Below are 22,668 nucleotides of genomic sequence, written 5' to 3'. Positions count from 1 at the left end.
GCAGGCCTAGTTTTTTCTAAACAATCCATCCCGTTGAACACTATTGACATCAATAGTGGGTTTAGGAACCTTGGTGGAACCTATAGACAGTACTTCCGCTCATGGTGGGAGATAGTAAGTCTGGAAACCTACATAACCCAAGGGCTAGTATATAGGGGCCTCAGGAACCCCCTCAGACCAAACAATCATACTGATGACCCAGAATTTGTCAAGGGCTGGGACCGTGTAATGACTGAAAACTCCCTTAGACTCATGCAATATATGGTCGAAAAACGATATCTGGATCGTGTATCTGATCAACTCACTCAGGAAGTGAAAGAAATACTCAGTTTTAGTCAGCAAGCTGATTTTAAAAATCAAGAAATAAAACTGCAAAATAATTTAGAAAATTTTAAAACTGAGATTAAAGAGAGAAAACACCGTAAATATATACGAGATAAATTAGATTTTGAGTCAGATCGTGTCTATTCCTGGAAAAAACAAAGGAATTTTCCAGTCAGAAAAACCAAATATACCGACTACTCCGAATCAGAAACCTCAGGAGCAGAGACAGCGAGTCAGACGGGCCAAAATACGGGAACAAAAAGAAAAATCTGATATAATAGAAACCGTAATTCAAAAAAAGCGACATCTCAGAGTGAATGTCAAACACAAATATCAAGTGGCCAGCCTCTGGGCGGCTCTGGGCCATCTTTATTTTTATCAGCGTTAGTGGATGGTCACTCGTTTCTAACTGGGGGGAAGAAGACCCCTACTGTAAATATAGCAACAAGTAGGACAACAACCATGACGACGGGAATAGAGCAACCATCGAATGTAGAGTCCAGAATAAGTGGATCCTCCGTAACACTATCTGGAAATCAATTTCCTATGAGTTCATCTGCTACTCCCCCAATAGCTCCCCTTTTTTAGGTCAATCAGGGGTACAATCAAGAGACAGGGAGAAATGGGCCTACTCGATGAAATGACACAAAGGAGGGCTGTACCTAATGATTTAACTACGACTGGAACACATTACAATGGTGACCTTTTGTGCTGTTGTAATATATCCAGGAATGTGGAGCCTGGCGTTAGACCAATGACCACACAAGTAATTAACTTATCCTCTAAGATCTTGTCACAACTACAAATTGATGTCCTGAGTAGGGGCCTGACCTTTACACCAGTGCCTCAGTGTGATAAATTTACCTGGGTAAAGGATATTAACCTTTTTGCACGTAAACTTGCACTTCATAAACAACACTTAAGCCTGACACAGGACTCACATAAATTAATTCAGCAGGAACAGAAGGCTTTATTAACACTGGAGAGTCTACATGCAGAAAGTGAGGGTATATGCACCACTGTGGAACCCCCCTTGACAAACTTGAAACCTCGTTCAAAGTGGACGCCACCTTTTTCTCAATATAAAAATATTGAAACATTTGTTGATCTGGTTACTGATTAAATCAGAGCCATCAAATTGAACAAACTTGGCGGGGCAAATAATTTGAATAGTGAGGAGGCTTCTGCTTTTGAATCTATAAAAAAAGATGATAAAATTGTAATTAAGTCAAGCGATAAAGGGGGCAATATAGTGGTGCAAGATAGGAATGAGTATGACTTGATGGTTGAAAAATTACTAAGTGATAAAAAAGTCTATGAAATTCTGGACGGCAATCCAACAAATGGTTACCTCACTAAACTGCATGCGATTCTAAAGGATGCACGAGATGATCAATTAATTTCCAAGGAGGAATTTGATTTCCTATATAATAAACAACCAACCATCGCCACTTTTTATGCACTTCCTAAAGTGCATAAAAACAGGGTCCCAATACCAGGTAGACCCATTGTTTCGGGGAATGATGCATTAACCCAACCTGCTAGTGAGTATGTCGACACTATCTTAAGGCCTTTCGTGATAGAATTACCTTCCTATATTAAGGACACGAATGATGTATTGTCAAAAATAGCTAATGTCACATTATCAAAATCCACGTTTTTAGCTAGCCTCGACATTGAGGCCTTATATACTAATATTGAGCACAAATTAGGTATTGAGGCGGTTAAATCTTTTCTATACACAAAAAGTACGTCATTTCACAGGCATAATGACTTTGTAGTACGATTATTAACGTTTGTTCTTACGCACAATTATTTTCTATGTAATGGAACTTTTTTTCACCAGATTCACGGGACCGCGATGGGCACGCCTTGTGCCCCGACGTTCGCGAACCTTTTTCTTGGGTGGTGGGAGCACAATATTGTTTTCTCTGAGGCCATGGAGCCCTATACAAAGTACATCAGCTATTGGGGCAGATTTATTGATGATGTCTTGCTGTTCTGGGAGGGGGAGAGGGGGTAATTTCTTGACTTTGTGGAGCTACTTAATACGAATGATATCGGTATGCATTTTACGTTTGAAATTAACCCGACTCAAATAAATTTCTTGGACCTTAAAATACAAAAGGATGAGTCTGGACAGATTCAGACCGATATCTACCGTAAACCTACCTCAACAAATAGTTTTTTGCATTTCTCGAGCTGGCATCCAACTGCACTAAAAAATGGGATACCATTTGGACAATATCTACGCGCCAGGAGAAATTGCTCAACAGATGAATTGTTTAAGATCCAAGCGGACGATTTATATAATCGGTTCCGCGACAGGGGATACCCTCGTAAAGTTCTTAAAAGGGCCTTTAATCGAGCTAAGGCCCTGAAAAGAGATTCCCTTATTTCAGGTGGGGCTGCCCCCCCTGTGACCTCCCAGGACAACAAGACCATCCGCTGTATAGGCACCTTTGATGGCCATTACCATCTGATGACAAATATTTTAAGGAAATATTGGAAAATTCTCACAAATGATCCAGATCTACGTCAGGTACTTCCACCTTATCCCAGTGTCACTTTCAGACGAGGTCCAAGTTTAAAGGACCAATTGGTACATAGTTTCCTCCCCAAAATTGGACAGGAAAACAGCAGTTGGTTGAGATCGAAGGTGACTGGCTCCTATCCATGTGGTGGCTGTACTTTCTGTGGGTTCTTACCCAAAATCAAAAGACTCTCGAATCCAGTCGATGATAGGGAATATCAGAGTCGGGACTGGTTTAACTGTAAAAGCAGTGGATTAGTTTATATAGCCTCTTGCACGTGCCCGAAATTATATGTCGGCAAGATGGTTCAGGAATTGAGGAGACGGATATCGGGGCATATTAGTGCAATTAACACAAAAAAAGATACCTCCCTGTACAGACATATCTCGTATGTCCATAATGGCCGTATAGATGTACTTAAATTCTGGGGGCTCTTCCAAGTTAAATTGGGCCCTAGGTCTGGCAATTTGGATGCCAGACTACTAAGAGAAGAAGCCAAATGGATATACAGACTGTCAAGTCAGACCCCATCTGGACTCAATGAAGGCTTCTCCTTTTCTGCCTTTTTATAATAATATCTTGCCAGACAATTAATTGCTTGGGTGGAATTTGGACTAAATTGCCATTTATGTGAGGATTAAATTTAAAATAAAATAAAATAAAAATATATATATAAAGGTATAAGATGACCCCAAAAAATTCCCCCCCTTTTTTAAGAGTCAACATAGGTATGTATGCCATGGTATAATGGAGAAAGGTGGCTAATATTATATGACAAATGTATTTTGCAATATTCTGATCAGCTAGCTGCGCATATACTGTGAACTGCTGTTGTCAGTAAAATATGTATCGTCCTGCCTCGTTTCCCTTTAACTGTATCTAATTAATTAATATCTATTTGCCTGTATCCAGTCACTTTTCATAAAAATGTATCCAGTGGAGGGCTATTGACCATGTTATTGTATCCATTTGGATAGCCACTCCCACCTCCGTGACAGGGAGGAGGTGAAGTGATGACGCCGAACATGATGTCATCAGACGGCGCCGATGACTGGATTGGGCAGAAGACGCCTAGTGATGAGGTCGTCACTAGGCGCCTGTGCATGACACACAGCCAGCAACCTCACCCTGATGCGCGGCCTAGTGTCACAAGGAGAGAAAAGTTTTGGAAGATGGTGAAGGAGTACATAGCAGACTGTGTAAGCATCCTGAATGATCCCTCAGTGCCTTACAACTATTGGGTGTCCAAGCTGGACACGTGGCAGGAACTGGCGCTCTACGCCTTGGAGGTGCTGGCCTTTGTCAGAGCGGGTATTTAGTGCTGCTGGGGGCATAATAACTGATAAGCGCATCCGACTGTAAACTGAAACTGCTGACTCTTATCAAAATGAACAAGGCCTGGATTGCCCCTGACTTTTATGGTGTATTGAATACACTGTATTCCCATGCACCCCTTCCACCACAAAGAAGGGTTTATGGTTCAATCTTTCTTTTTTAATTGTCCTCCACCTCCTCCATCATATCAACATGCTTATTAGGCTGCCCTCGCTCCTAATGTTTTAGAGGGTCAGCTCAGCAGCAGGCCCTCAACCATATTTTTTTTGATGGTCAGCTCATCAGCAGGCACTCAACCATAATTTTTTCCATGGTCAGCTCAGTAGCAGGCCCTCAACCATCATTTTTTCCATGGTCAGCTCAGTAGCAGGCCCTCAACCATAATTTTTTCCATGGTCAGATCAGCAGCAGGCACTCGCCCCTAATATTTTAGAGAGTCAGCTCACCAGAAGACTCTTAACCATCATTTTTCCATGGTCAGATCAGCAGCAGGCCCTTAACCATAATTGTTTCGATGGTCAGCTCAGCAGCAGGCCCTCGCCCCTAATGATTTGGATGGTCAGCTCAGCAGCAGGACCTCGCCAATAATGTTTTAGAGGGTTAGCTCAGCAGCAGGCCCTTGCCTATACTTTTTTCAATGGTCAGCTTGGCAGCAGGCCCTCACCCATAATGTTTTAGATGGTCAGCTCAGCAGCAGTTACTCGCCTATAATTTTTTCGATGGTCAGCTCAGCAGCAGGCCCTTGCTCATAATGTTTTAGATAGTCAGCTCAGCAGAAGTTACTCGCCTATAATTTTTTCGATGGTCAGCTCAGCAGCAAGCCCTCACCCCTAATGTTTTAGATGGTCAGATCAGCAGCAGGCCCTCGCCACTAATGTTTTAGAGTGTAACCAGCAGGCCATCAATCATAATATTTCAAGGGTGTGTATGATGCCCTCCTTTATGTGTAATAAAGGGTGTATTGGAGTGTCCTAACCATTTTTCCTCTAAAATCAATTTTATTGGCGTACTCAGTGGTGTTTCCATCAATTTCTGATGTTTTCCTATGACCCAGACAGCCTCCCTTCTTCAGAGCAGGGGGTGCCTGGTTTAATGCTCGGGTTCTCCCATTGACTTCCATTGTGCTCAGATGCTCGGAGCATCCCGAGGTGTTCTACTCGAGCACCTGAGCACTTTGATGCTCGATCAACACTAGTGCCCACAAATAAAAATGTAATTGAAAAAATTCTGCCACTTACTATTCTTTTGGCCATTATAATAAAAAACAAAACAGCTTAAGATCCTATTGGGAAGCAAACTCCATACATGACACCCAAGGTTTTCCAAAGTTATGCCAAGAACCTGTTACAAGATAAAACTTATTTTATTTCTTCCCTATGGAGACAATACAAATGCCCCTCAAATGAATCCCCAGACAATGATCTGAATCATTTTTCTCAAAAAATTTTAGAGCTATATTCTTCTAGCCAAAATTTAACAATTGGGGAATCCCTGGTAAAATGTATGGGCAGTCTCTATTTCAAACAGTACATCCTTTCAAACTATACCAGGTATAGAGTCAAGATGTACCGTATAAATGATGTGAAATCAACTCAGTTTATACATCTGCATTTTGTGTCTCCCAGGGTATTTCCAATTGCTCTAAAGAACCAAAGATTTCACAGAGGAGAGTCTGTTTCCAATACCAAAAAGATGTGCATGCAGTATGTTGACAACCATCCATACTGATGCCACTATACCAGTTAAAGGGGCAGTACACCCTGAAATACAAGAACAATGAAGCATAACCTGCTCTGGAAAGTTTGTCTTTAGTTCCTTCTTCATGGACATCTGCAAGCTGCTGCAGAAAGCAGTTGAACAGATATCCTGCAGTCAGAGAAGGGTCTCCTTTCTCTCCACTATGGGCGGGAGGCGGACTCTGTGCAAGTGCAGAGCTCACAGGCAGGAAGTTCAGAGAGGGGGCAGGGCTTAGCACTAAATTTGCTTTAACAGACACTGTGAAAGAAAATGGAAGCTGTAAAACCTCAGCTGCTTCTCACAAAGGCTCCCAGCCTGTCCACTTGCTCACTCTACTCCAACCAATTTAATTTCTTCACACTTACCTATTAAGGAAGCTCAGCAATGCAGGGAAGTGGTGATGGACATGAAAGTGATGTCACAATGTGGGCGGAGCTTCTGTGCTGTGTGTGTGAAGTTCTCTCTATAAGTTGTTAATAGTGTTGAGCAAATTGAACAAAGTGGATTTGTTCTAACATTTTGTTTTAATGCTGTACGGAAACCTGTCTCTGTAGAGCATTAAAATGTAGAGGCAAAAATGTGAAGGCAAAATTCGTTTCACCCGAAGTCACGCAAGACTTTGGTGAATGAATTCAATATTGATTTCTGCATCTTTAAAAATATTTTAAATTATCAATCCGAAACCGGGTTTGGTACTTTTGGATTCTGAATTTGAAATGTTTTGAAAGATGTAGAAATGAATACAGAATTTATTCACCAAAGTCTCACATGACTTCAGGTGAACCGAATCCACTTCAGATCTATGACCAAAAGTTTGATTTGCTCAACACTAGTTGTCAAGTACTATCCCATGTAATGACGACTGATGCCCTATAAGAACAGTCTGGACATGTTCGGAGTTGTAGTTCCACCTCTTCTCCATGTAATGGTTAACAGTCTGGACATACTCAGAGTTGTAGTTCTGAGAGTTGTAGTTCTCTCTTCTTATAGCCCCCTCTATATAATGTTTAACAGTCTGGACAAGCTGAGAGCTGTACCTCTCCCTTCTTATACCCCTCTCCAATATTAAATGGTTTGGACTACTGGGAGTTGTAGTTTTCTCTTCTTATACCCCAGTCCCTGTCATGTCCACTATGCCCATTTATAACAGTCTGGAAATGCTGAGAGTTGCAGTTCTCCCCTCTTAAACCCCTCTCCCTAGAATGTCCACTTCTACCACATATTAACAGCCTTAGGCCTCATGCACATGAGTAAAAAATGTCTGTGGTGTCACACTGCCATTTTTACTACCAATGAAAGACTATGGGACTATTCGCATGGCCGTTCTTTTAACGGCCAGTGAATAGCTTCTGTCCAAATATAGGACATGTCCTATTTTTGCCTGTTTCCATGGCCAGACAGACCCCTTTAAAATCAATGCAACCGTTTTTAGCGGCCACTTAGACAGGGGTGCACCCATCTAATGGCCTCATCCACTTGCTCTGCAGCAGTCTCTTCTCTCTTCATTGAGCACGACCTGCCGAAAGACCTGCGATGTGTGCGATGCCGTCACCACGTGCTTCCACATGGTTACGTCATCATGCATATTGCAGGTCCTTCAGCATGTCCTGCTCAATCAAGAGAGAAGGGGCTTTTGCAGCGTGAGCAAGTGGACAAGGTGAGGGTTTGTTTTAACCCCTAAATGGCCATATTGTTAAAGCGTACTTGTTTTTAACAGCTGTTAGACGGGTGCACTCCTGTCTAAGCAGCCGTTAAAAACGGTCCCATTGATGTCAATGTCTGCAGCGTAATTGAGGATGAGGTGAGTTATTATATTTTTTTTTTAATCAACTAAGAAAATAGCGGGGGGCCACTATGGGGACACTATTTACACCATGGGGGAAATTATTTAAGCTGGGAGCATGAATTGGGGACACTATTAAAGCTGAGAGTAGTAAAACAAAAAATAATAATAATCCTACAGTATGGGGGACATTATTTTAGCTGGGGGCAGTAAAAAGAAATCCTACACTACGGGGGGCATTATTTTAGCTGGGGGCCTACCATCCTGTGGATGTTCTCAGAGGGGTGGTTCTAGAAAAAACTGACAATCTAATTTATCCATTTTTAATGTCTGTTTTTAACTTTTGCGTCTATCTCCGCTCTCTATAGCAAATAACCCCTCCATCCAGCTGCCCTTTTAACACTGCCATCCTGTAACTTCCACCAATACTGTGCCTACTGCTGCCCTGTTTGTCACATGACTGTACTGATAGTTCTACCAATGATCTAAAATACCACACTGCTAAAATAAAAAGGTCAAAGGACACGGCCGAACTAGAAAATTATGGGCTGCCAAGCAGACTTTAGGAATCCAACCCCAAAATTAATACAGACCTTTTGACAGACTCTAAAATGAACACAGACCTCACATTAGCCCCAGATTTATACAAATTAAACCAAAAATTCATACAGACCACAGGATCAGACCCCAAATTCATGTGGCCCTCTGTATTCAAACTGAATACAGAATTTTAGAAATCTTTGCTACTTTATTGAAAAGAAAAAACTGAAATCTTGCATTGAGATAAGTTTTCAGACCCTTTACTCAGTACTAATTTGAAGCTCCTTTGGCAGCAATTACAACTTACAGCATCTCAACCAGAGTATGCATCCGTGTAAAAAACTGGGTAGATCATTTAAGCAACTACCTTACCAAGTTTTTTTTTATTATAGATGATTCAGGTGGTGGAGAAGACTTCTACGCACAGAGGCATTCTAGACAGGATCTTCTTTCTCCAGAGACCTGACTTCTCCAAGTTGTGGGCCCCCAGGATGAATTTTACTGGTGGGCCATATGCACCCCAGTACAACACTGATGTTCTTCCCATGTTTGTGGGTTTCTTATTGGTATTCTGGTTTCCTCCTATACTTAAAGAACATACAGATAGGGAACGTGGATTGTGATCTCCATTGGGAAAAGCAAGCAATTATAGTATCTTTAAAGGGCTGTCACTTATGCTGTCACCTGTCTGTCACCACAATATAAGAGCATAAAATAAATGTGCCGTCATAAGGCCTCCTTATCATGTGCATAAAACCTTGTTTATGTGAAGAGTCTAACAGAAGTGTAAAGCTTAAAGCATCACTGAGCTTTCATAAAACTCACATAGTGTACTCTCTCTCCTCACTGCAGGAGATGGAATCGAGATGCGCTCAGGGCCGGCGCCACCTGTAAGGTGACTTAGGCAGCCGCCTAGGGCGCAATTTAGCAGGGGGCGCCGGAACCGTGCGGTTTAAAAAAAAAAAAATGTTGATTAAGTTGATGGCTGTGCCGCCGCTCTAGTAAGCAGGGCCGGCGCTTCCATAGAGTCCTTAGGGCCGCCAGCCTGCAACTAACTATAGGCAGGAGTCAGGACTGTGGACACGGAGATGGCTGTACAGATGGCTGTGCAGCAGGGGAGGGAGAGGTGTGTCCCTTCTCCTTCCTCTGATAGGCTGCAGGCACTAGGCCGGCAGCCTATCAGAGGCCGGCGCAGGCGGCGCGATGACGTCATTGCACCGCCTGAGCCCTGAGCCGTACAGCACGGGACACAGGCCGGAACAGGCCTGCATCGCTGACATGGAGGTAAGTATGCGTATACGTATATTTTGTTTTGTTTTTTGTCAATACTGGTGGCTACTGGGCTGGCACATGATGGGGGGCTCTGGCTACTGGCACATGATCGGGGGGCCTATGGCTACTGGGACATGATAGGGATGGGGGGGCCCTATGGCTACTGGGACATGATAGGGGGGCCCTATGGCTACTGGCACGTGATAGAGGGACCCTATGGCTACTGGCACATGATGGGGGGCCCTATGGCTACTGGCACATGATGGGGGGCCCTATGGCTACTGGCACATGATAAGGGGGGCCCTATGGGTACTGGCACATGATAAGGGGGCCCTATGGCTTCTGGCACATGATAAGGGGGGCCCTATGGCTACTGGCACATGATAGGGGGGCCTATGGCTACTGGCACATGATAGCGGGGGGGCCTATGGTTACTGGCACATGATAGGGGGGCCCTATAGCTACTGGCACATGATAGGGGGGCCCTATGGCTACTGGCACATGATAGGGGGCCTATGGCTACTGGAACATGTTGATGGGGGGCTCAGGCTACTAGGACATGATAGGGGGGTCTCTGGCTACTGGCACATGAGATACGGGGGGCTCTGGCTACTGGCACATGATATAGGGGGGCTCTGGCTACTGGCACATGATGTAGGGGGGTTCTGGCTACTGGCACATTATATAGGGGGGGCTCTGGCTACTGGCACATGATATAGGGGGGCTCTGGCTACTGGCACATGATATAGGGGGGGCTCTGGCTACTGGTACATGATATGGGGGTGCTCTGGCTACTGGCACATGATGATGGGGGGCTCTTATTACTGGCACATGATTTGGGGCATCTATGAGGGCACATTTTACTGGCACATTATTGGGGGACATCTATGGGGTACTTATTACTGGCACATTGGGGGCACTTATTACTGGCATATTATTGGTGGGCACTATAGGGGCCCTATGGGTACTGGCACATGATAAGGGGGCCCTATGGCTTCTGGCACATGATAAGGGGGGCCCTATGGCTACTGGCACATGATAGGGGGGCCTATGGCTACTGGCACATGATAGCGGGGGGGCCTATGGTTACTGGCACATGATAGGGGGGCCCTATAGCTACTGGCACATGATAGGGGGGCCCTATGGCTACTGGCACATGATAGGGGGCCTATGGCTACTGGAACATGTTGATGGGGGGCTCAGGCTACTAGGACATGATAGGGGGGTCTCTGGCTACTGGCACATGAGATACGGGGGGCTCTGGCTACTGGCACATGATATAGGGGGGCTCTGGCTACTGGCACATGATGTAGGGGGGTTCTGGCTACTGGCACATTATATAGGGGGGGCTCTGGCTACTGGCACATGATATAGGGGGGCTCTGGCTACTGGCACATGATATAGGGGGGGCTCTGGCTACTGGTACATGATATGGGGGTGCTCTGGCTACTGGCACATGATGATGGGGGGCTCTTATTACTGGCACATGATTTGGGGCATCTATGAGGGCACATTTTACTGGCACATTATTGGGGGACATCTATGGGGTACTTATTACTGGCACATTGGGGGCACTTATTACTGGCATATTATTGGTGGGCACTATAGGGGCATCTACTGAGGCCACAAAGAATGGCTATTTTATATGGGGGCTCTGTATAGGGGCATTTTATACTGGGACACATTATGGTGGGTACTATGGGGAAGGTGGGAGAGGAGTACTATGGGGTCATCTACGGGGACACTGAGAAGGGGTATTTTATGCTTACAAATTATGGGGGACACTGAGGGCATCTACTGGGGCACTATATATGGGGCATTTTATACTGGTACATTATGGGGGGCACTAGGAGGGAGGGGGGAGAGGAGCACTATGGGAGCATTTACTGGGGGCACTATATAGGGCTATTTTATACTGGCACATTATGGGGGCACTATGGGGACATTAGCTCAACTGGGGGCATTACAAGGGGGTATTTTGTGCACTGTCACATTATAAGGAGAATTATTTCTACTGGGGGGGGCATTATGGTGGGCTTTATTACTCCCCCATGGTATGACCCCCTAGTAGCAGCACCAGCCTCTCCCTGCTCTGCTATCCCTCTGCCCCTTCTCCAAATCCTTATTATGAAATCTTTCTCATTAGGATAAAACACATCAGCTCCACTGAGCCCCCCAGCCAAAGTGTTGAAGTGATGTCCGAGATCCCCAACGGTCAAGGCAAGTAACTGTAAATTTTCATATGAAATATGTTTATGTTATACACATATAGCAAACACTGTGCCCACAATATACAGTTTCTTCTGTGAAAGTCATCAAGTGTCATGGGGGGGGGGGGGGGGCCTTATTGTTTTTTGCCCCAGGCTTGTTTCTTTAGCTATGGCTTAAGTTATGGTAGTTATTCTCCACCATTGTAATAGGGGGCTTTATTGCAACATATAACTTTCTTTTAATTTAAATGCTGAGAAACGGGTGGAACATATGTGATGTCATGATATGGGCAGATCATCTGATGGGGGGGGGGGGGGCAGCAATTTTTATCTTGCCTAGGGCAGCAAAAATCCTTGCATCGGCCCTAGATGCGCTCATAAACTTTCTATTGACCATGACTCCTGCAGTGAGGAGAGAGAGTGTGCTACTTTAGCACTTATATCTCATCATTCTAGTTATCGGTGGGGGTCTCATTACTCAGATCCCTGCAAATCTAAATCTTTGATATGTCACTATGGCATTTCAAAAGTTTTTTGAAAGCTCCATGACCCTTTACAGAAATATATACACTAAAAGTTAGGGATATTTGGCTTTTGGGTGAAATTTATGGAAAACGTAAAACGTCCACACTACAGTGATTTTGTATCATGAAAGTAGGGCATTTAAGTAGAAGCATACAATGGTGATTTCCTCATCTCAAACTATTTATTGAAACAAAAGCTAACAACGGTGGTGGGTATACCTCCACAAAAATGTCAATGTTAGCTTTGAGCGAACCTTGTTTTTCAATTTCGGCGTACAAGGTTCGGGTTATCTAAGAATTCCATTATGGATTCCACTACCATGGACCATGGAAGTTATGGTCTATGGTAGCGGAAACCATAACGGAATTCTTAAATAACCCGAACCTTGTATGCCGACCTTGCTGAGGCATGTCATCCCACTCTTCTTGAAGGGCGGCCCTCAGGTCATTGAGGTTCTAGGGTACAGAGTTATGAGCCTCTACACGGCGACTCAGCTGATCCCATAGGTTTTCAGTGGGATTCAGGTCTGGAGAAAGTGAAGGCCACTCCATTTGACAGGGGCGTTGCTAGAGTCTCAAAAGATCCGGGGCCCAAGCCCCAATGAATATGGCCCAGTTCTCTAGGTCGTCCCCCCTCCCCCCACACACCGCATTTTGCTGTACTTGCTATACAGCAGCACATATCTATCACATCCAGGGCCTCCCAGGTGACGTCTGCTTGGATGTAGATCTTCTCTGTCATCATCTTCTCCATTCGGTCCGTACAACTTCTCTCAGCCGCCTCGTCTCTGCAGAGTGTGACACACAGACATCTTAGCTTTCTCACATTTCTATTATCATCCCCCAACCTGTAGTCCCAACAGTGTTAGCCTGCTGCTCGTTGTGCCCCCCAATACCCCCAGATACTATCCTGAAGAAAAATTAGTGCCCCTATAGTAATACTGCCCCCTACAGTGCCCCTATCCGTGATAATGCTCCCCAAGAGTGCCCCCATTAGTAGAAGAGCCCTGCAGTATTAATAATACCCTCACAGAGCCCCCAGTACAAATAAGGCCCCCTATTGTTCCCCCAGTGGTAATGAAACTTTCTACAGACCCCTTAGTAGTAATAAGGCCCCCCATAGTACTCTTAGTAGAAATAAGGCAGATCTATAAGTTCCTCCTTTAGAGCCCTCAGTAGTAATAAGAATGCCTATAATGTCCCCTGGATTTGCAATGCCCCTGTTGTTATATTCCTGCCTCCACCATACAGTCCCATGTAAATAACATCACACTATCTCTCCTGCCCCCTCCAAAATACAGTCCTATGTAAATAACATCACTCCCCTCCCTTCACCCCTCAACATACAGTCCCATGTAAATAACACTATTTTCCTCCCTCCACCACACAGTCCCATGTAAATAATATTACACCATCTCTCCAGCCCCCTCCAATATAAATATAACTAAATAACATTCATCTCTAGCTACAGCCCCCTCCAAAATACAGTCCCATGTAAATAACATCACCTCCTCCCCATCTGCCTTCAACATACAGTCCCAAGTAAATAATATCACCCCCTCCCCAGACACCTCCAACATGCATTCCCATGTAAACATCACCCTCTCAACATTCAGTCCCATGTAAATAACATCATTCCCCCACCAGTCACCTTCATCATACAGACCCACGTAAATAACATCGCCCCCTGAACATTCAGTCCCATGTAAATAACATCACTCCCTCCCTCAGACCCCTGTAACATTCAGTCCCATGTAAATAAAATCACTCCCTCCCACAGCCGTCATCAACATACAGTCCCATCTAAATAAAATCCCCCTGCCCCAGGCCCCTCCAACATACAGTTCCATGTAAATAACATAATCCCCTACCACAGCCGCCTTCAACATACAGTACCATGTGAATAACATCACCCTGCCCCAGCCCCCTTCAACATACAGTCCTATGTAAATAACATCCCTCCCTTCAGCCCTAACATACAGTTCCAGTTAAATAACCACAACTCCCAGCATTGTTCTGCCTCTCCCTTCACTTACCTTTCCTGATGTAGCAGACATCACCACAGCTTCTTCTCCTCTTGCACTGGTTACATGATGGTGACATCATTGCAGGTCCTTCTCAACCACTGACTGTTTTACTGGTCACATGACCTGTGATGTCATCACAGGTCCTTCAGCTCTTCCACCGCATTAGATCCTGTGGGTGGCAATACAGTTGTATCTAGCAGGCAGGCAGGACATTCACAGCCTGGGACAAAATATCAGGGGCCCAGGTCCCGAATGTTTTAACCTAGCAACGCCTCTGCCATTTGAGGTACCCCTGTCCCCAGCAGCCGTTCCCTAATGATGCGACCTCAATGAGATGGTGTATTGTCGTCCATTAGGCCTGTGTTGTTCATGCAGAAGAACAATGACTGGGTTAATTATGTTATTCAAGTAATATGGGTTTAGCACTGTACCATTCACAAAGTGTAGGGCAGTTCTGTATTGACTAGACACACCTGCCCACACTGTAACACCAACAGAGGCTCATCTGGTGACAGTAGTGGCTGATGCATAGCGCTTTTCTTGACATCTCCAACATCATTTGCAGCCATAATTTCTGCTCAGCGTGAATCGACTTTCATCAGTGAAAAGCACTGAGGCCCACTGGTCCTTAGTCCAGCAAAGATGCTCCCTGGCCCATGCAAGACGATGACGTCTGTGATAAGGTACCCTTGCAAGTCGTCTAGCATGCAGACCATGCAGATGTAAATGGTTTTGAATGGTCTGATATGACACTTGGGTGTCTCTTACCTCCCTTAAATGTGCCTGGAGTTGTATGGCATTCATCATCCGATTCCACAGGGCATTGTTCACAATGAAGAGGTCATCTGTGTGGGATGTAGCCAAAGAATGTCCACTTCTATGTATTTCTGTAACTCTTCCAGTCTCTCTGTATCTCTGTTGCAACCTGCTGATGACACTCTGTGACAGTCTAAGCTCAGTGGCCACTTCCATCTGAGAACATCCTGCTTGAAGCCTTGTAATGGCGAGGTACTGTTTATCACCCTATCAAGGTTAGGTGTTGTCTTGGTCTCATGATGTCAAAATGTGAACAGCATTATGATAAGGAGTGTTTAAATACCAATTCTAATTGAACCAGGAGATGTATTGGATCAAACATCTGTTGTGAATTTTGCCGTTATGCTCCTTGTCAGAGAACAGCAAGTTGTGCATAAAGTACTGAAGCATTGAACAGTTGGACATGTGCATTCAAAAGTTTAGAGAAGGTGACATTAAATTCACCTGTAAGGGTTAGAGTGCATTTTAGGTTCATCCTGAAATTATAAATTATAATTATAAATGTACACATTTATAAAATGTTTTATGTATTAACTCTTGCAGGTAGTAATTGGATGGTTCAAATCCTGAATTTAATTAAAAACAAAGGAGATATTGAAAAAAGTAATAGTGTACCTATCTATGAGAGATCACCGTGGTACGAAACAGTTGTCTCTCAAGCACAAATCAAAAAGTTGGAATTTCCAAGAATATTATCTTCCCATCTACCACACCACATTTTTGCTAAATCTTTTTTCAAATCTAAGGCAAAAGTAAGTAAAACATGACACTGCTTTGTGAGACTAGATCTGTAAATTTTGTGTTTAGGTTAATACTAGAGATGAGCGAATAAAATAAATAAATAGATTTGGTCGGTTTGCCGAATTTTTCAAAAAGATTCGCTTTAATCTGAATTTATTTGCAGGGAATTGCGTTAAAAAACTGCTATTTCTGGGCTGCAGAGAGTCTTTATAGTGGTGTAGAACACTGTGCCTTGCAGTAAGACGCATAGGGAGTCTGCTGTGGTAGCGAAATAATACTGTGAGTCAGTATGACATACAGGTGACAGGGGTCGCTCTTAGAATCACTGCATACTTCACTTATTTGGGCAGTCATGGGGCCAAAACTGACCAAATAACTTAAGTATCAACCCAGCCTTACAGGTCGATGTCAGTGTCAAGAAGAAGCGCAGTCCTTTCACACCCTCATCAGCTGATTCCACATAGATGTCTGCAGAACCTGTTCTATTAAACGTTTATACAAGTAGAGGCCCCCTGACAGAGTGGAGAGGGTGTCAGCAATAAGTTTGTGTTAACGTCACTGATTTATTTGCCCTTCCTCTGATCCATCAGAACAATAACCCACAAAAAACAGATCCTGTCTGTGGAGCATACGCCTTCACTCGGTCAGCATTTGCTCAATAATACATCAGTATTGCTAATGCCAAAAAAAACAGGAGTGCATCTAAGACAGAGATGACACGTGAATGGAATATTTGCATGTCTTCTGTGTTTTGTACCCACTCCTGCTTTTGGCTACCAAATCATAAGCCAATTCTAATAGGACCATATAGGCCTTACAGCTGCTACACAGACAGGATCCTTTGTGCTTCTCATTTTTCCTTCCTTCTGACAGATCAGAAGAAAGGTCAAATAAATGATGATGTTAGCCAGGCCAAAAGCCAAAATAGCGGACCAGTCATGAAATGGGGAGGGTGGGAACAGCATGAGAAGTCCACAGAGTGGACCTATGACATAGTGGTGAGGTGGAAGCAGCATGAAGAGACCACAGAGTGGCCCAATGACAGGAACTGGAGGTGGCAGCAGTATGAGGGGGCCACCGAGTGGCACAATTACCAAGTGTAGAGGTGGCAGCAGGAGCATCAGGAGAAGGCCACCGAGTGGCACAATGACCAAGTATGGAGGTGGCAGCATCAGGATAAGGCCACCGAGTGGCACAATGACAGAGTCTGGAGGTGGCAGAAGTATGAGGGGGCCACCGAGTGGCACAATGACCAAGTATGGAGGTGGCAGCATCAGGAGAAGACCACCGAGTCTGGAGTTGTCGGCAGTATGAGGAGGCCACAAAGTGGAACAATGACCAAGTCTGGAGGTGGCAGCAGCATCAGGAGAAGGCCACTGAGTGGCACAATGACCGGGTCTGGAGTTGGCAGCAGTATGAGGAGGCCACAGAGAGGCACAATTACCAAGTCTGCAGGTGGGGGCAGCAGCAGCAGCATCATCAGGAAAAGGCCACCAAGTGGCACAAAGACAGAGTATGGAGTTGGCAGCATCAGGAAAAGCCCACCGAGTGGCACAATGACCGAGTCTGGAGTTGGCGGCAGTATGAGGAGGCCACCGAGTAGCACAATAACAGAGTATGGAGTTGACAGCATCAGGAGAAGGCCACCGAGTGGCACAATGACTGAGTCTGGAGTTGACGGCAGTATGAGGAGGCCACCGAGTAGCACAATAACAGAGTATGGAGTTGGCAGCATCAGGAGAAAGCCACCGAGTGGCACAATGACTGAGTCTGGAGTTGGCAGCAGTATGAGGAGGCCACCGGGTGGCACAATGCCTGAGTCTGGAGGTGGCAGCAGCAGCAGCAGAAGAAGGCCACCGAGTGGCACAATGACCGAGTCTGGAGTTGTCAGCAGTATGAGGAAGCCACAGAATGGCACAATGACCAAGTCTGGAGTTGTCAGCAGTATGAGGAGGCCACCGAGTGGCACAATGACTTAGTCTGCAGGTGGAAGCAGCAGCAGCATCAGAAGAAGGCCACCGAGAGGCACAATGACAGAGTATGTAGTTGGCAGCATCAGGAGAAGGCCATGGAGTGGCACAATGACCGAGTATGGAGTTGGCAGCAGTGTGCGGAAGCCACAGAGTGGCACAATGACCAAGTCTGGAGTTGGCAGCAGTATGAGGAGGCCACAGAGTGGCACAATGACTTAGTCTGCAGGTGGCGGCAGCAGCAGCAGCATCAGAAGAAGGCCACCGAGAGGCACAATGACAGAGTATGTAGTTGGCAGCATCAGGAGAAGGCCATTGAGTGGCAAAATGACCAAGTCTGGAGTTGGCAGCAGTATGAGGAGGCCACAGAGTGGCAGAATGACCAAGTCTGGAGTTGGCAGCAGTATGAGGAGGCCACCAAGTGGCACAATGACCGAGTTTGGAGGTAGCGGCAGCAGCAGTATCAGGAGAAGGCCACCGAGTGGCACAATAACAGAGAATGGAGTTGGCAGCAGTATGAGGAGGCCACCGAGTGGCACAATGACCGAGACTGGAGGTGGTGGCAGCAGGAGCAGCACCAGAAGAAGGCCACCGAGTGGCACAATGACAGAGTATGGAGTTGGCAGCATCAGGAGAAGGCCACATAGTGGAAAATTAACAGAGTCTATAGGTGGCAGCAGTATGAGGTCACGAAGGGGCACAATGACCGAGTCTGGAGTTGGCGGCAGCAGCAGCATCAGGAGGAGGCCACAGAGTGGCAAGGTGACATAGTGTAGATATGGAAGCAGCACCATCAAGAGACCACAAAGTGACCCGATGACAGAGTGGGGCAGTGGGTGGCAATACTAGTACCCGCTGACGAAGGTGGGTGAAAAAAGGAGCACTTAGCATTAGATGTATGGCATTAGGCGGTTGTCAGCATCAGAGTAGTAGCTGAGGCAGGTAGCCAGAAAAAACTGGTCTCTTTTTTCAAGGTTTGGGTGAGGCGGCATGGATGATCCAATCAAATGCATCAGGCATTGATGGGTGGAAATCCTGGCTGATCCTCGCGTGATTCATCTAGACAAAGGTCAGTCTATCCAAATTTTGGGTGAACAGACGAGTTCTCCTTGAGGTAACTATGGCCCCCCTGCACTAAACAACCGCTCTGATGCCACACTACTGGCTGGGCAGGCCATCTTTTCCAGGGCAAACTCTGCTAGTTGCGGCCACAAATCCAGTTTGGCTGCCCAGTAGTCCAGCGGATCTTCAATGTAGGTTAGCAGGGTGCTGTCCTTGTATGCCACCACCTCCTGGTTCAGGTCCTGCTCCAGGTCTACCTGCTGCTGCTGGTGAGTAGTTTCTTCACTTTGTGGGTGAAGAAAGATACTCATCAGTGACTGTAGACTCAGGCTGCTCCTGCCACCCCACCCCTCCCCAGCAGCCATGGCAGTGGAACGTGAGCGCAGAGGGCTCCCCTGGTCAGACCTGTGAGAGGATGGAAGTAAGCTTGCAGAGGGCCATTTGTGCAAGTGACTCAGAGGTACTCCCTGCCTCCATCTCCACTGCATACTGCCACGGTGTGTCTGGGTCCTCTGCCCCCACATGGCTCATGTGGCCGTGAGATCTAGGTGCCACATCTCCAGTGCCCTGACCAGCCATTGTTACCACCATCTGTTCCAGGACATGAAGCAGTGGAATGACGTCATTCTTCCCAAATGGCAAATGTGGCTTCCTCAAAAGGCCTGAGCAAATGGCAGGTGTCACGCATGAGCTGCCAGCTGCTGACATCGAAGTTACACAGGGGAGTACTTCTATCTGCTTGCATCATCAAGAAATAGTTGATTGCCTTTCTCTGTTCGTATAGTCGGTCCAACATATGGAGGGTGGAATTCCAACGGGTGGAAATGTTGCAAAACAGCCTATGTTGGGGAATGCCCTTCTGTCACTGCAGCTGAAGGAGGGCGTGCTTTGTGGTGTACGAGTGAAGTGCATGCAAAGTTTCCTGGCCATTTTTAGGATGTCTTGCAGATGGGTGAAATAATTTAGGAACCACTTGACAACCAGATTAAACACGTGTGCCATGCAGGGCGCATGTCTCAGCCTTCCTTGACGCAGCGCCGACACCATGTTCTTACCGTTGTTGGTCACCATGGTTAAGATTTTTAGTTGTTACAGAGAAAGCCATGATTCAATTTCTTGATGAATCACATGGAGCAGTTCCTCCCTTGTGTGACTCCATTTGCCAAGGCAAATCAGGTGCAGAACAGCATGACAATTCCGTGCCCTGCACATGTGGTATGCTGGAGGGGCACTGTGACTTGTCCCTGCAGTGGAAGCTGAGGACATGGTGGAGGATGAGGAGGCGGACATTGTCGCAGAACCAACGGCGTGGGAATATGGAGGCGGAAGTGGCGTGACCTGTCCAAGTTGCTAATGTGGCTGACAGGAACCACATTGACCCAGTGGGCCATAAAGGACATGTATTGTCCCTGACCAAAGTTACAGCTCGACACGTCGGCGCTGCCGTGCACTTTGGCAGACACCGACAGGCTCAAGGACTGACCCACCTTCTGTTCTACATATTTGTGCAGGGCTGGTACTAGCTTTTGACTCTCCACCTCAATGACTTGGGACTCGATGGCTTGGGACTCTCCACCTCGGCTCGGCACAAGCCATCAGTTCTCTGAAAGGTGCAGAGTCCACCACTTGAAAAGGGGGGGACTTGCAGCACCAGCAACTTGGACAGGAGCACGTTCAACTTCTGCGCTGTTGGATGTGTGCACACATACTGTTGTCTCTTAGCAATCGCTCTGGTGATCGATTGCTGACGGAATGACTGACGAGGAGTAGCAGGAGCAGGAGCATCAGGAACAGCAGACGATTGGAATGACAGACAGCTCCCTTCAGCTAAGGAAGTGGAGCCTTGACTGCCTGAAATCGGGTGCGGTGCGCCACTGGGTCATGTATCGGTTGCTGTGGCAGGCTGGACCACCACAGCGAAGCCACGGTTCTCCCAGGCCACTTTATGGTGACGATGGAACCCTGGCCAAGCTTCACCTTCTGCCCACATATTCTACATATGGCCATGTTGACTTCCTCTGGCGGGTTCACGAAAAACTGCCACACCACCGAGTAGCTGATTTTACCTCTAACACTACGCACTATATGACTGCTATTGCTGCTGCTTCCGTGAACCCGCGCACCACTCCATTCCGGGTAGGTAGGCTGCTGGAAAGCGGGTGGTCTACCTCATGCATGTTTGGCTCCCGACCTCCCAATGCCACCACCCTGCTGACTCCCGCCCATGCTAGCGACTCGCTGTCTCAGCCGCTGCCTCACAGGCAAGCTGCCACCCTCTTCTTCTGATGATGACAAAGCCTCTTCTTCCCCCGGCTCCCAAGTGCGATCGACTTCATCATCATCGAATAGTGTCTGCACTTCACTGATATCCTCCTCAACAGTCTGTGGGTCAGGAGCCTGACCGCTTGCAACACCACCTCCCATGCCACTCTCCTCATCACTAGTTGCCCGCCTAGTGGAGGAAGCGGCGGATGTCTCCTCCAGATCTTGGCTAGGCAGTAGCTGCTGACTGTCCTCTAGTAGCTCGTCCTTGCTGTATAGTGGAGCTGAGCCCACAGCATATAATACTTATGTAGCTGAGGGAACAGCAAAGGACAGAGACAGGTTGAAGACAGGTGAGGGCACAGAGCCTGCTCCCGGGCCATGTCAACTAATGGTTGTGTCTGACAAACCCACTATTGGCCGGGGGTGTCACTTGGGATGAAGTGGATTACCGAGTTAACCAATCAAGAACCGCTGGGTTGTTGGTTAAGACATGACCACTAGATGACACCGGGAACTCAGGCCTCTCGCTGCGACTCCTGCTGCCACGCCCCCTTATTCACAATAGTAATACTAACATGTGCCCTCTTCACAGCAATTATGCCCAGATATGCCTATTTCACAATAGCTATGCCCAAATGTTCCCTCTTCACAATAGTTATGCCGATATACCCCCTTCATAATAGCTATGGCCAGATATGCCCCCTTCACAGTAACTATGCCCAGATATGCCCCCTTCACAGTAACTATGCCCAGATATGCCCCTCCACAGATGCTATGCCCAGATGTGTCCCTTTACAATAGCTATGCCAAGATACTGTATGTCCCCTCTCACAGTAGTTATAGCCAGAAACATGCCCCGTAACAGTAGTTATGCCCACATTTTGTGCTCTTCACAGTAGTTATGCCAACATTGTGCCTCTCACAGTAGTAATGCCCAGACTGTGCCCCTCACAGTAGTTATTCCCACATTGTGCCCCTCACAGTAGTCATGCCCACATTGTGCCCCTCACAGTAGTCATGCCCACATTATGCACCTTTCACATTGTGCCCATTTCACAGTAGTTATGGCCCCTTCACAAAAGATATGTGCTCCCTTCACAGTTGCTATGCCCAGATGTACCCCGTTCACAGTTGCTATTAGTGTTGAGCACAAATATTAGAATAGCGAATTTTTATCGCGAATATCGCCACTTCGAGAATATTTAGAATATAGTGCTAGATATTTGTTATATCAAATATTCAGCATTTTTTTTCCCATCTGAACACATGATTCCTCTCTGCTTCTTGCTTGTGGACCAATGTCAAGTTCAAAACAATACTTAGTGCACCAATCAGTAATCTGTAGTCAGACCTGCTAAATTGTGAAGTTGCACGTAGTGTGAAAAAATATTCTAATCACTGCCGATTAGCACAATCGTGAATATATTGAAACACTTAACTCTATCTGCTATTAAAAAAAAGCTATTGTAATGTTCTGCCGTGCCAACCATTTTCTCCAGTCTCAGGAAAAACTCATGAAACTTCTAGC

At 46.1% G+C, this 22,668-nt stretch overlaps 1 protein-coding gene across 1 annotated transcript in view; it reads left to right on the top strand.

The window, feature by feature from the left end:
* Nucleotides 1-22,668, top strand: part of LOC122926656 (sulfotransferase 2B1-like) — a 118,836-nt gene that overhangs the window by 61,305 nt on the left and 34,863 nt on the right. The window contains exon 3 of the mRNA XM_044278097.1: nucleotides 15,646-15,854. Coding sequence (XP_044134032.1) covers nucleotides 15,646-15,854 — 209 coding nt within the window. The remainder of the gene's footprint in view (nucleotides 1-15,645; nucleotides 15,855-22,668) is intronic.

Source organism: Bufo gargarizans, chromosome 2 (genome assembly GCF_014858855.1).
Source record: "Bufo gargarizans isolate SCDJY-AF-19 chromosome 2, ASM1485885v1, whole genome shotgun sequence".
Lineage (NCBI taxonomy): Eukaryota > Metazoa > Chordata > Amphibia > Anura > Bufonidae > Bufo > Bufo gargarizans.
This window is presented reverse-complemented; position numbering and strand designations above follow the sequence as displayed.